This window comes from Motacilla alba, chromosome 20 (genome assembly GCF_015832195.1).
Source record: "Motacilla alba alba isolate MOTALB_02 chromosome 20, Motacilla_alba_V1.0_pri, whole genome shotgun sequence".
NCBI lineage: Eukaryota > Metazoa > Chordata > Aves > Passeriformes > Motacillidae > Motacilla > Motacilla alba.
The window spans coordinates 3517170-3531584 of NC_052035.1; the positions used below are offsets into that span (position 1 = coordinate 3517170).

At 57.6% G+C, this 14415-nt stretch overlaps 2 protein-coding genes across 5 annotated transcripts in view; one reads left to right on the forward strand and one right to left on the reverse strand.

Moving 5' to 3' along the window:
- Positions 1–282: 282 nt before the first annotated feature.
- Positions 283–11334, forward strand: GSS (glutathione synthetase). Of its 2 annotated transcripts, none has more exons than XM_038158825.1 (13): positions 283–383; positions 1056–1191; positions 2291–2436; positions 3694–3769; positions 4571–4710; positions 4825–4941; positions 5161–5241; positions 5522–5599; positions 7292–7358; positions 7962–8156; positions 8536–8617; positions 8954–9143; positions 9700–11334. In XM_038158825.1, exons 2-13 carry the CDS (start codon positions 1063–1065, stop codon positions 9821–9823), a joined length of 1425 nt encoding a protein of 474 aa, XP_038014753.1. In that variant the 5' UTR covers positions 283–383; positions 1056–1062; the 3' UTR covers positions 9824–11334. The 2 variants fall into 2 exon arrangements, with proteins under 2 accessions (XP_038014753.1, XP_038014754.1); XM_038158826.1 differs by lacking the exon at positions 283–383 and adding an exon at positions 469–493.
- A 449-nt stretch (positions 11335–11783) lies between these two features.
- ACSS2 (acyl-CoA synthetase short chain family member 2) overlaps positions 11784–14415 on the reverse strand; it is a 31267-nt gene continuing 28635 nt past the window's right edge. For all 3 annotated transcript variants that reach the window (XM_038158824.1, XM_038158822.1, XM_038158823.1), the window contains 2 exons: positions 14064–14138; positions 11784–13567 (listed from right to left, as the gene is read on the reverse strand). In XM_038158824.1, coding sequence (XP_038014752.1) covers positions 13440–13567; positions 14064–14138 — 203 coding nt within the window. In that variant the 3' untranslated portion in view covers positions 11784–13439. The remainder of the gene's footprint in view (positions 13568–14063; positions 14139–14415) is intronic.

Sequence of the window (14415 nt, forward strand, 5' to 3'; positions counted from 1 at the left end):
ATTTCCGTGGCTCTGGGCGCCCAGCAGCTCTGGCCCCGAGCAGCCCCCGCACGCAGCGGTCGGATTCCAGGAGCTGCAGCCCCAGACGCGGGCGAGCAGCCCCAGCGGCCTCGTCGCCCTCATGATGTCGCGACATGACGTCATACCCCCGTGACACATCCCGGCGCGTGCGCGCTGCGCGCTCCCGACACGGCTCCTCCTCCTCCCGCCCCCGGTGCGCGGCATCGCATACGAGAGGCGCTTCCCCCACGCTGATTGGTTCACTAAGCTGCCAATCTGCATGGGGGCGGAGCGAGGGACGCGGCCCGTCCAATCACGGCGCGGTCCGCAGCGCCCGCACCGAGCGGCCGGAGCGGGTCCGGGTCCGGGCGGCGGAACCGCGGGTCAGTGAGGGGCTGGGAGGGACAGCGGGCTCGCGGGTCCGGGGACCGCCATGTGCCGAGGGCTGCGGCTCAGGAAGGGGGGACCGGGAACCAGGAAGGAGCAGACCAGGGTCGGGGCGCACTGACGGTCTGGGGACCGGGGGCCGGCGAGGGGACGGGGAGCGGGGGTGAGAGCACAGGGACTGGGCACAGCCAGGGGTCAAGACACAGGGGCTGGGGACAGCCAGGGTCCGGGCCTCAGGGGCTGGGGACAGCAGGGGCTCCGGGCGCAGGGGCTGGGGACAGCCAGGGTCCGGGCCTCAGGGGCTGGGGACAGCAGGGGCTCAGGGCACAGGGGCTGGGACAGGGAGCGGGGCTCCGGGCACAGGGGCTGGGGACAGCAGGGGCTCCGGGCACAGGGGCTGGCTCCGGGCACAGGGGCTGGGGACAGCAGGGGCTCCGGGCACAGGGGCTGGCTCCGGGCACAGGGGCTGGGGACAGCAGGGGCTCCGGGCACAGGGGCTGGCTCAGGCCGCGGGGCTCCGGGCACAGGGGCTGGCTCCGGGCACAGGGGTGGCTCCGGGCACAGGGGTGGCTCCGGGCACAGGGGCTGGCTCGGGCCGCGGGGCTCCGGGCACCGGGGCTGGCTCGGGCCGCGGGGCTCGGGGCGCTGACGCTGTGCCGTGCCCGCAGCGCTGCCATGGCCGCGGCCTGGCGGGACGTGCTGCGGGACGCGGCGGCCGTGCGGGAGGCGGCGGCGGTGGCGGTGGACGCGGCGCTGCTGGCGGGGGTGCTGATGCGCACCGGGGAGCAGCCCAACGCCTCGGATGTGAGTGAGCAGCGCGGGGAGGAGCCGCTGCCGTGCCGGGGGTCCCTGAGCCCTTGGCAAGGAGCGGCTCCCCGAGGGACGGCCTTCGCTGGGGTGCGGCTCACAGCCCATCCCGATGATGAGCGCAGCTCCCCAAGGGACGGCCCTGCCGTACAGATTCCCTTTTCCGAGGAGAGGGATAGATCTGGGAAGGCTTGGGAAGCTGCCTGTTGTGGTGCTGGGAGTTAATCCTTTTCCCAGCCTCACACTGCCCATATGAACCTTTGAACCAGAGGAGAGTCTCACAGAGGGGCCTCTGCTTTTGGCATGTTCCCAGCTACAGTCAGCCTTTGTCCCATAACTGGGGAGAGGTGACAGGGGTGGAGGTGGCTGATGTGTGGGATTTGCCTCTGAGCAATCCCCGGTGGATGGCTGGGGTAGGAGGGCTCAGCCTGTTGGAGCAGAATGCCGTGAGGGTCTCAGAGGAAGAAGTGCCCCTGTGCAGGAGGGCTGGGGCACCATTGGGGAAGGGTCCCTGAGGAGCCTGGGGGCAAGCAGGCAGCTGGCAGGGGTACAAGGAGGGAGGTCTTCAGCACAGCACTGCTCCTTCATGTCAGGTCAGGGCTTTGAGTGATCTCAAAGGGTGAGAGGAAGAAGGAGCCTGGGAGGAGAGGCCAAACACACTGCCAGTGTCCCTTGTTTCATGTAAAAATCCAGATGAATTGGAAACTTCTCTGTGGTGTAATATGTGGACTTTGAGTGTGACCCCGTGCCTGAGATGTGGGATGAGCCAGGGCTCTGGAGCAGGGATCAAAGGAAGTAACTAACAGCCAGAACCCAGGACTGGCAAATTAACTTCTTCCCTGCCCCCGAGAAGTTCTGGAGACAGTGCTGTCCAGTTCAGGTGCAGACAGGGGCAGGCAGGCAGCCCGGCCCAGGCGCTGGAGCAGCAGTGCCCTGTGGCTGGTTCATAAAGCAGAACCCTCAGAAGTGAGGAATCAGCAGGGTTGAGGCCATGTGTCTGCCCTGCAGGGCTGGGGGTGCCTTCAGCCTTCAGACAAGCAGAGGAAGCACCTTCAGGTGCCCAGACCTGACTGCTGTGCTGCATCCCTGCCTGCAGGTGGTGAATTATGCCCCCTTCACGCTGCTCCCGTCCGCAGTGCCACGGGCCTTGTTTGAACAAGCCTACACTGTCCAGCAGGATTTTAACCTGCTGGTGGATGCTGTCAGTCAAAACAAAGAATTCCTGGAGCAAACTCTGGCCAGGTAACGTTTTTGTGTGTTGCATTTTAATGAAGTATTTGAAATGTAAAGCCTTTATCACCCTTGTGGCATCCCTACCTTTCTGAGGTCTTCTTGGGCCCCAGAAAATGGGACATCTGGCCAAGACCTAATTCCCTGCTATCATCTTCAACTTTGCCACTTTTTCAGACTTGTGAATTCATACTTGAGAGCTTTTTGGCCCCTTGGCCTTAAATGCAAATCACTGGAGTCTTGAGTCCTGGATTTAGGAGTCTCTTTTAGTCTTATTCTGCTTCTGCCTGTGTCTGTTCAGTAACCACCAGCTCTGCTGCAGCAGTGATGAAAAGGAGGTGTCTGTTCTGTTTCCACACCCTCCATCAGTCACCCCCATGCCCTCTTTCCCAGCCACAAGCTCTGGCTGCAGGACTGTCCAGCTCTGGCTCCTGGCTTCTGCTGAGTTTATCTGTGGCTGCTGCCCTGGGCTGGAGTGACTATCCCTGGCTTTGTCACTTGTAATTGTGGGGCTGATGCTTTCACAAATCCCTCTTCCCTTCTGGCTGCCTGTTTTGTGCTGCCTGTGCATGTGCTGCTGCCTCTGGCACTGGGACAGAGCAGAGGAGGCTGTTTTCCAGCATCCTTTTGTTCTGTTAAATCCTCACCCTTTGGAGCTGTTCCAGAGCTGGCTGCAGCCAGAGCTTGTGGGGACATGTTTGTACCTGTGGTTAAAGAGTGCAGCACCTGGGGCTTGTGTGTGCTCAGGTGCCTTCCTTGTGCCAGGGCAGCTCCCTGGATGTGCTGTTCAGGATTTGGAGCCCTGAGGAAAAGCCAGATCTGCTCTAGCAGGGCCACAGTGTGTGGGATTTGGAGCCTGACAGGACAGGGGGATTGGGTGAAGCTTCTCTGAACTGTGTGTGCAGGCCCAGAGAGACCTGTGGTTTCTGCCTGAACCTGCAGAATTTTGCTGCATTTCTTTGTGTTTGCTTGTCCCATCTCTGCCCTGCCAGTGAGTCACCTCTGCACAGGAGGGCCCTTTGTGGAGAGGCTGTGCTTGGCCAGCTGGGTTTGTGTTGTGGTTTGCACTCAGCATTCATGGGGAGGTGTTTCACGGTGCTACAGCACTTGGTTGAGCCCCAGTTCAAACCCAAGAGATCCCCAGGGGACACGGTAGTGCTCTTTGTGCTGGAGAATGCCCCTGCTAAGGGCTTTTTCTGCAGAAGAATTAGTTTTCTCGTTCCTCTGTGACAGCAGCAGGAGGCTGACGTGGTCTGTGTTTCTCTCTAGCACCATCAAGGTAGACGACTTCACAGCTCGGCTCTTCAGAATCTACACGCAGGTTTTGGAGGAAGGCCTGGCTCAGGTACCTGGGCAGGGGATGCCAGTGGTCTGTGCCCCTTGGCATTGTGGTGGGGATGCCTGGGCTCTGGCTGCAAGCTTTGGCACTGTGGACTCTGAGCTGTGCCAGGCTGGTCACTCCCTGCCCTGCAATGTCTTGTCACAGCTGGTGAGCTCAGGACCTTGCCCTGTTGAACAGCTGAGCTCTTTGGTTGGTGCTGCTGGAAACAGCCTGGCCTGGAGAGGGAGGATTTCATGGGGTTTGTCTTTGTCCTCTGGGAGCCTCGGAGTGTGCAGGGACATGTGTCCTGTTGGGACCTGCACTAGCCAGGCCACCCCTGCCAAAGCTCTTCACTCTCAGGAGTGCTGGGAGCTCCTCTGGAGCTCTGAGAGGGCTGTGGGCCCTGGGCAGGGGACAGAGCACCCAGGTGTGTGACCTGCAGTGGTTTGTATCAAACCGAGGGTGACAGGACAAGAGGGAATAGCTTCAAACTGAACTGACAATGTATAGGTTTAGATGAGGTATTAGGAAATTTACTGTGCAGGTGGTGAGGTGATGGCACAGGTTGCCCAGAGAAGCTGTGGCTGTCCCATTCCTGAAAATATTCAAGGCCAGGTTGGACAGGGCTTGGAGCAACTTGGTCTAGTGGAAGGTGTCCCTGCCAGCTGCAGGGGCTGGGATGAGGTGGTCTTTAAAGTCCCTTCCAGCCCAAATCGTTCTGGAATTCTCTGATCGGATCTGTCCTGGGAGGATTTTGAAGCAAGGCCATCAAAGGATTTGCAGTTAAATTAACAGGAGACCCCAGCTCCCCTCCCTGTGTTCCAGACTGTGTTTTTGGGCATCAACCGCTCGGATTACATGTTTGACTGCGGGCTGGATGGCACAGCAGCTCTGAGGCAGATAGAAATAAACACCATTGCTGCCAGCTTCGGGGGGCTCACCTCCCGCACGGCCGACGTCCACAGGTAAGGAGCACCTCCCGCTGCAGCAGCTGCCCTGCATGGCCCCTGTGCTCTCCAGGCTGCTCCCTCGGTCCTGCTGGGCATGGACGTGGCATTTACAGCATTTCTCTTCCACAGGTTGGTGTTGCAAGTGCTGGGAAAGAGTGAGGAGGCATCACAGCTGCTGCCCAACAACCCAGCGAGGGGGCTGGCCTTGGGAATTGCCAAAGCCTGGGAGCTCTACGGGTCCCAAAGGTGAGGAGCAGTGCAGGGAGCCCGAGTCACAGAGACGGGAAGCTGTCCAGTTCAGGTGGAGTGATCTCAAAGTGTCAGAAGAATAGGGAGCCTGGGAGGAGATGCCAAACACACTTCCAGTGTCCCTCGTTTCATGTAAAAATCCAGGAAAGCTGGTGATCCAGCTGGGAGCATGGGGAGTGTTTATGGGTTTAATGATGTCCTTGGTATCTCTTCCAGGGCTGTGGTGATGTTTCTGGTGGAGGAAGTCCAGAGGAATATTTTTGATCAGCGTTGTGTAGAAAATGAGCTTTGGAACAGGTAAAGTTTGAATTTTCCTGGGATGGGAAAGGAAGGAGGAGATAGTTCAGTTTCTGGATGGAAAGCTAAGCAAACAGCTAGCAGATCATAGAGAACATAGGATGGGCTCCTAATCAGGGAGTTTTTTGGGCTGTGGGGTTTCTGTGGCTCCATAGCACAAAGCCTGAGGCTATCTGTGAAGGAACCTACAGATCCTCCTTGCTGCAGCCATGAATTCCAGCCATGATCTGCAGCTCCGGTACCTGTGCCCACCTGGTGACTCTGGCACTCCTCTTGGCAGGAATATCCGAGTGGTGCGGAAGCGGTTCCGGGATGTGTTTGAGCAGGGCTCCCTGGATGCCAGCAGGAGGCTGTATATGTGAGTATGAGCCAAGGTGCGCGCTCCTGCCGGCTCTCGGGCACACGGGGCTGCCGGGGGGAGCTGCAGCCAAGGCTGGCTGGAAGAAGTGACTGAGGAAGCAGTTCTCTTCCATGCTCCAGGCTGCTGCTTCCTTTTGGAGCCGAGATGGCTTTGTGTTCACGGTGGTGAGATTTTGCAGACACACATCAGTGCCTTACAGCTGCGGTCATAATCTCCCTCCTTCAGGCTTCATTGCTCTGGGGGATCTTTACCTCCTCCACAAAGGTCTGCTCTGAGCAGCCCTGGCTGTTTGAGAGCCTTCCACAGAGCCATTTCCTGTTTACTGTTCACGTGCTGCTCCGCCAGTGGGAGCTGGGCTGGGTTGTTAGTGCAGGAGGAGGAAGCATTCCGTGTCCTTTGGGGATCTCTTGGGTTTGAACTCTCTGTGTCTTGCCCGCTCCCTGTGGAGACCAGGACGGGAGGATCACAGACTCCCAGCGGGTCCCAAGCGTGACGTTTGTCCTATTTCCAGGTAATGTGCTGGGAGCTGTATGAACCTAAGGGAAGGGACTCCTATGAGCTGGAATATGAACCTAAGAAAAGACGTGGTTTCATGACAGTGATTTTTCTGTAGTGAGGCTGATTTTTTGACATTTGAGGTCTGTGCTGTGTTTAATTAATGAATGTATAATCATGGCTGGATAGTTGAGGGGAAAATGTATCCCTTCTTCTTCCTCCTGAGCATCCTCCCCTGTCACTGCTGGATGCCTCCTGTCTGCCTGCCAGCAGCTCCCAGACCAAGTGCCTGGTTTTGAGGCCAAAGCTTGGGTGTGTGGTGCTGCAGCTGTGCTGCCAGCCCAGCCCTGGCAGGCTGGCTTGGTGCCTCTCAGGTTGTTGAGTTGGTGTCCTACCTTGAATTGCCACGGGACCTTGTTCCTTGCAGCTTCAAGAATCACAGAATCACAGAGCTCTTAAGGCTGGAAAAGACCTCTGAGATTGAGTCCAGCCTGTAACCCAGCACCACTGAACATGTCCCCAACTGCCACAACCTCACATCTTCAGGTCCCTCCACTGCCCTGAGCCACCTGTCCTAGTGCTTCCTTTTCAGTGAAGAGATTTTCCCTAATCTCCAGTCTGAACCTCCTGTGGTGCACCTTGAGGGCATTTCCTCTTGTCTTGTCCCTGTTTCCTGGGAGCAGAGCCCGACCCCCCGCCGCTGTCCCCTCCTGGCAGGAGTTGTGCAGAGCCACAAGGTCTCCCCTGAGCCTCCTTTTCTCCAGCTTGAGTCCCCCAGGCCAGCATGGGTTAAAAGCTGTTAAAAACGAGGTGCTTACCTCTCTGCAGAGCTGGGTGTCAGAATTATTGAGCCTTTGGGTGGAGCAGAGGCTGGGTGTCAGCTCCGTGTCTTGGGTCAGGGCAGAGGCTGGGTGTCAGCTCCCTGTGTCTTGGGTCAGAGCAGAGGCTGGGTGTCAGCTCCCTGTGTCTTGGGTCAGGGCAGAGGCTGGGTGTCAGCTCCCTGTGTCTTAGGTCAGGCCGAGCTGTGGTTCAGTGGAGAGGAGCTTGCAGTGTTCAGCTTGCTCTGGCAGAGCCAGGCAGGAGCAGGAAGGCCAGAGGCCAAGGAGAAGGGGCAGGGGGCTGTGATCCCCCCTGGGTGCTGGGATGGGGCAGGGCCTGGCCTGGCTCTGTGAGCACTTCTGGTTTCCATTCCAGGGACGGCCAGGAGGTCGCAGTGGTGTATTACAGAGAGGGCTACGTGCCCCAGATCTACGACGAGCAGGTCAGTACCCACCTCCCTGCCCCAGAAACCACCAGCTGAGCTCTGCCCAGGGAGCTCCAAATAATCCCAGGGACAGCTGCCCTGTCTGGGGTGGGGTCAGTCCTGCCTGGTGTGGCTGAGAGCATTGGGAAGCTGTCACTCCAGAGAGCAGGTGGGTGGCCCTGCAGTAAGAAAAATGGGTGGCTTTCTTCTCCAGGGGCTCATCCCTTAGTGCAGCACTGAGTTGTTTCTGTACATTAGGGGTTAACACAGGTATGAGCATCTGCTTAAAGGTTTCAGACTTGGTCTACAGATCACTCTGTGCTCTCCTAGCATGATCAGGCTGCGGGTAATAATAGCACAGAGCAGATCTTGCTGGTGTCTCGAGGTGGCAGCACTGGACAAGCTGGGGAAGGTGCACACAGTGGATTGATTGGACTGTGCCACCCAGAGGTGACGGGAAATTCATGTCTGCTTTTCTCTGGAGTGCTACTCCCACCCCCTGTCCCTGCCAGCAGGCAGGGAGGAGACAAACCATATGTCGATAACTGCGCAGAAAAGAGCAGAGCAAACCTTTTGTGTGTTGTTTTCCCTCACGGCGTGGTTGCTCCTCCGCTGCCTCAGAACTGGGAGGCGCGGCTGCTGCTGGAGAGGTCCCGGGCAGTGAAGTGCCCCGACATTGCCACGCAGCTGGCGGGCACGAAGAAGGTGCAGCAGGAGCTCAGCCGGCCGGGGACGCTGGAGAAGCTGCTGCCCGGCCACCCCGAGGCCATCGCTCGGATAAGAGCCACCTTTGCAGGACTCTACTCCCTGGATGAGGTGAGTGGGAGCAGGGCTGGAGCAGGGATGGACATGCACACCTGTGCTCTTAGCAAAGCTCTCTCTTCTTCCCAAGCCGTGGCCCTTGGGGAATTTGTTGGTGCCTCTGCTCAGAGGGATCTGCTGAGGAGCCCCGGCTGCTCCGGGATGTTTTGTTGTTCACAGAATCGTTTAGGTTGGAAAAGCCCTCCAAGATCAGAGTCCAACCTTTGACTAAACACCACATTATCAACTAGACCGTGGCACTGAGTGCCACGTGCCATCATTCCTTGAACACCTCCAGGGGTGGTGACTCCATCCAGCTCATTCCCGTGTGAAACCACCCTGTCCATGAAGAAATGATTCCTGGTGTCCACCTGTTTCCATCCTTTCCTGCCAGGGTGAAGAGGGTGACAGGATAGCTGCCACAGCCATCGCTAACCCCGACCGCTTCGTGCTGAAGCCTCAGCGTGAAGGTGGAGGTATGGGCTGGGCTCTGGAGGTGTGAGCTGGGCTGGGCCCCTGGGGGTTTCCATTGTGATTTGTGCTGTATTTGGGACACGCGGGAGCTCTCTGCCAGCTCCTGGTCTGAGGGATAAAGGGTGGCTTGTGGCTACTCATAGGCATGGGGACTAGTCCTGCCACTAAGGCAGTTCTGCTCCTGGAGGAGCTCCCAAGGCCATGGTGCTAGGTGTGGAGAGCCCAGGCAGCGCCTGGGGAGACAAAGGCTGGGTTATTTGTACTGCTGGGGCCACAGAGCTGGGGCCAGGGGCTTCTGCTGTCCTGGAAGGGCTTGATGTGCTGGTTTTGTTTGCCAGGGAACAACCTCTATGGTGAAGAGCTCAGGGAGGTTCTGGAGAAGATCAAAGACAGCCCTGAGAGAACCTCCTACATCTTGATGGATAAGATCAAACCTCAGCCAGCACTGAATTACCTGCTGAGGGCTCACAGTCCCCTCCGAGTGTCCGAGTGCATCTCCGAGCTCGGGATCTTTGGTGTCTATGTCAGGTGAGCAGTGTGCTTGTCCAGGGCAGTTCCCTGCTCCTGACGTGGAGCAGGAGCATTTTGCCCTCTGTGCTGCTCAAGCACAGTCACAGGACAGACGTCTGGGGACATGCAGGGGACAGATATGGCCACTCAGTCTGTGCCCCTGGGAGCAGCTCTGAGCACATGTGCACACACTGAGCTGCTGCTCTGAACCTGCTGCCAAACGAGCTGTTGGAAAACCACAGGGCTGCTGTGGCAGTTACTGGTGCAATGGGACCTCGGGCTCGATGTGTCTCATCCCTGATTTCTGGGAGCGCCTCTTGGGTTCTGGATGCAGCCCCATGTGTGGCTTTGGTGAAGCCCTGGTGATCTCTGAAACACCTGAAGGCCTAATGCCTGTTCAACTCTAAAAAGAGCTGCTTTTGTTTAAAACCCTGGCACTGCCCGTTGCAGAATGGCCAGTGCAGCCACCACTGCAGGGCGCCCACGTTAGCCCTGGGGCTGACAGGGAAGGTGGATCCTGCTGCCCCCAGGGAGCTCTGTGCTCTGCAGGGGCTCAGCGTCCCTCTCTTTGCAGGCAGGGCCGGGAGCTGGTGCTGAACCAGGCTGCCGGGCACCTGCTGCGCACCAAGGCCATCGAGCACGCGGACGGCGGCGTGGCAGCGGGGGTGGCCGTGCTGGACACGCCCTACCTGGTGTGAGGAGCCACAGCCCCACCCTCCTCTCTCTGCTGCCTCAAGAGCTGATCTGCCCCGGGGATTTCTCCTTAGGGTGCTTGCCAAGTTCGACTGCCTCCCTCCCAGGCTGTGAGGAGGGACTGTGCCATGCAGCTGCTCAGAGGTCCTGGGTGCCAGCCCCAGCTTCTTCTGGTGATTCCCCCTCCAGGAAGGATTCCCTTGCTCTGCCTGCTCAGGGGGCCCTGCCCTGGGCCCAGCCCAGCTGTGACTCCCAGAAATGCAGGGTTCTGAATGTTCCCTTGGGGCCTGGCCTGGGGGCAGGGGGATGCAGAGCAAGGGTCAAGGTGCCACTACAGGCCTTTGTGCTGCTCCCACTTCTGAGCTCCTTATGCTGCGTGATTTCTGGAGACATACACAGCCTAAGGAATGAGAGGAGAAAGGTGGATGGGCAAATATCAGCCTTTATCTTCCTCCAGTGCCTCAGTGCTCTCCAACTTAAAGAGGAGAGCCCAGCTTCATTCACCATGGCCCCTCCAGCCCTCCTTCCCATGCTGCTGCTGTCCTGATTTCTGTTTTCCTCTGTACCTGAGGATCCTCAGGGTTCCTGCACCAGGCACAGCTGCCCTGGGTAATTTGTCCGAGGGCCTCTTGCTTTTGCTTTGCCCAACTCCTGTTTCATGGGACTGGGTGCCTCTGTGCCACACAGGGCAGGCAGCAGTGCAGGCTCCAGGGCAGGCTCCCGCTGCCTCCTGCAGCCCTGTCCAACAGATCTCCACAGGCTGGTGGAAGAATCCCTCAGAGATGGAGGCAGCTCCCAAGGCAGCAGAGAATTGGAGCCTTGTGTGTGTTGATAAATCCCAAAGCACACTGGGTTTGGGCCAGTGCATCCCACTGCAAATCAAACCCTGAGCATCTTCCCAGCAGGGAGCCCCAGGCTTGGGAATGCTCCTGCCGAGCCTGGGAGCTCTGTAGTGAGGAAGCCAAGGAAGTGCTGGGCAGCACAGCCCCAGCTCCCAGCACCTTACTGTGGGACCAGCACCAGCAGAGGGGGAGATACGGCTCCCTCCAGGTTTTATGGATCAGTGGGAACAGCACAGCAGTGGAGGAGTGTGGGCTCTCCTGCTCAAGGTCTTCTGCCTCTTCCTCCAGCCCCTTTTCCTCCTCAGCCCTAAAAGCTGCACCTTTCTGGCAGCGAAGAGCCCAGGCAGCCTCAGCCCAGCCCTGTCAGTCACACAGAACCAGCTCAGAGGCAGAATTGCTGCAGAATGGATGTGCTGAGTGGCAGAACCAGCACAAAGGCAGAATTCCTGCAGAGAGGATGTGCTGAGTGACAGAAGCAGCACAAAGGCAGAATTCCTGCAGACTGGGTGTGCTGAGTGACAGCCCTGCTGGCTCTGCTGCTGCGGCATCAATCACCAATCGGTCACCTGGGAAACTGCTCCATTCTCCAGGTGTGACTGAAACTGGGCTTCCTGGGTGTTTTGTTGGGGGACTGATTACCCCAAGCCAGAGATTAAAAGGAATGTGCAATCTGACCGCTGTTTGTGCCAGGTTTGTCCGAGCCCAGGGGCACACCTGGCCAGGTGTGCCATGGCTGTGCCTGGAAGGGGAGCAGGCCTGGGGTGGAGGGGAGGCAGCCCTGAGCTGTGCTGACTGCCCTGAGCCTCCTCACCCACCTCCCTGGGACCAGTGCTGCATGAGGGGGTCGGTGACATGTGGGTGTCACACTGTCTTATGCTTTCCACGAGCCTTGAAGCAGCACTGGCTGGAGACCAGGGAGAAACTGAGGCACAGGCTGCAGCCCTGGAGCCAGCACAGTCAGCCACAGTAAATCCCAGTCCATGGAAAAACACCACACTGGCAGGAACCTGCCCCTCTTCATCCCAAAAGCCAATCCTGGTTTCTGGCAAGGCCACTCCAACTGCACTGAGCACCCTGGCCTGCACGCACAAGCACCTACCACCCACACACACTCCAAGCCTGCTTCCATTTTGTTTTCTTGAATTTTATTCCATTTTGCATTAAATTCTCGCTGTTTTCCAGCCAAAATTACATAGCTGACAAAGAGTAACAGGAGGAACGATGATGCAGGAGTCCTTGTCACCAAGGTGGCACAATCCAGTGGTACAGAGCTGTGGGGGCACGTGGGACACAGGCAGGCACCGAGGTTACAGGTGACACAGGTGCTGTGCCAGTGAGAGCAGCAGGTAACAAGTGAGATTTGGGACTTGGCCAACAGCCCAGCGGAGCACCCCAACACCTGCCCTGAGCAGCCTGACCCAGAGGCAGCTGCTCCTCCTTTCCAGCCCCAAGTCAGCTCAGATTGCCGGGAATCCCTGGCCACTGGCACTTCCCAAAACAGCTGTTGCAGCAAGTTTTAAAGCCCAGTTCTCCTTTGGTTTAAGTGCAAAATCAAACAGTTCACATGCAGGTTTCATAGAGACATTGCAAAGGAGGTATGAGCCCCAGCTGAGCCCTGGCTGGAGCTAAAGGTCCTTCACTGGAGGAAGGATGGCTTTGGCAGGACCCTGGTGGTGGTCAAGGCTCTTGGGGAAAAGGTTTGTGGGCCTCTAGCTCTCATCATCCTTAAGCCATGTCAGATTTAAGCAAACACTGACTTTAAACATCTCCCACCATTTTTTTTCTGATGAGGAAATGAGTAGGACTCCCACAGCCCTGCCTGCCTTGGTCTCTGCTGTAGCAGCGCTCATGGAGCCATGGGAAAGGTGCCCCTGCCTTTGGAAATGGCTCCATTTCCTCTCCATCCTTTGGTGTAACAATTCCCAATCCTCCCTCAGGACACAAAAGGAGCATCCAGCTGCTCCAGCTCTGCTTCAGCTCTGAGCTGGTGGCAGCAGGGCTGGAGGAACCGGGGCTCCATGGAACATGTCACACCAAGGCTTTTCCCTTCCTGGCTCCTTGCGGTGTCCATGGCCAGTGAAGGACCCTGGCCTGGGGACAGTGCACCAGCTGGCACAACACAGTGAGGAAGCAGCAGATCTCGGTATCAGATTGCCCAAAAAAACCTGTTTAAAGCCCAGGGCTCCCTGGAGCCTGCCCCACTCCCCTGGAGGCTCCAGGAAGCTGTGCTAGCAGCAGGCCAGTGGGTGCAGGACGAGCAGAGCTGTGCAGTGATGCTGTGGCTGCTGCAGTGCTCCTGCAGCCTGCAGCACTCCAAGCACACAAGGAAGCTCAGCTGCTCTGTGGGCAGTGGTGGATGCCCCTCCCAGGCCTGCCTGCATTGAGTAACTCCAGCATCGCTTCCCCTCCAACCCCCACAGCTCCTTCCCACTGTGCACAAGTTGCCAGGGCCCCTCCAGACATAAAGTAAATTAACACCCTCTCCCCCACCCCCCAAATTAAATTAAAATCAAGAACGAGGTGCTGAAAAGGGAGGAGGATGAGTCCCTCTGTGCACCAGGCTGACCCTCAGATGTGTGGCATCCATCTGGAACACGACAGACGCCTCATCCAGGGCACGGACACGGCCTCTCCAGAGCCAGACTCTCCTCGTTCCTACCATTGGTACATTCAATTCAACAGGTGAAGGTTTCCTTCCCGGGCAGGCAGCGGCTGTTGGAGGGCCCTGCTCATCAGGTGCCATTGCCACTGTTCTGCTCAGCAGGGACAGGTCCTGCCGCTACATAGTAGTGTCACATCTGCTGTTGAAAAGCTGTGTGATGATGCCCGGGTCTGCCAAGGTGGAGATGTCCCCCAGATCTTGGTCATTTTTGGCAATCTTCCTCAATATCCGTCTGGTGATCTTTCCTGTAATGACAGCCAAGAAATGGAAGTAGGAGTCAGAATCCCAGAATGGTCTGGTTTGGAAGGGACCTTAAAGATCATCTCTTTCCAACCGCCTGCTATGGGCAGGAACAGCTTCCACTATTCCAGGTTCCACTATCCACAAGCCCCATCCAACCTGGCCTTGGGACACTTGCAGGGATCCAGGGACAGCTCCAGCTTCTCTGGGCACCCTGTGCCAGGGCCCCAGCACCCTCACAGGGAACAATTCCCTCCTTATGTCTATTTAATCTACACCTGCCTTCCACCAGTTTAAAACCATCACCCCTTGTCCTTCATTATCTGTCCATATAAAAAGTCCCTCTTCCCAGGAGTCAGGATCTCTTCAGCATCAGGAGTGGGAAGGACCCTGAGCTTGCACCTCCCCTCATCTGAGCAGCCCTGGACAAGCAGAGCAGGGCTGATCAACTTCCACAGGCAGGAACTGTCCAGTCCTCCCCAGCACCACCCTGGAACTCACCTGAGCGGGTTTTGGGCAGGCTGGGGGCATACTGGATGTAATCAGGTGTTGCTATGGGCCCAATTTTTTCTCTGACTGGAAAAAAAAAAAAAAAAAAAAAAAAAGGTTTTTATTGCAGGGATGAGAAGAAGCCACACATCCTTTCCATGACAGAAGAACAGAAGGTTAAGACACAGAACTCTGCTCTTGGGACACCTGGCAGGGCAGTGCCTGGGGCTGCTGCACCTCAGCCTCCACATGGTGGAAGGGGACAAGAAGACCTGCAAAGCCAACAGGGCCAGAAGCACAGCTTCCCAGCAGTGAGATACTAATTTTTTCACTCCCTCCATCTTCTAGAGACCTCCCTAACAGC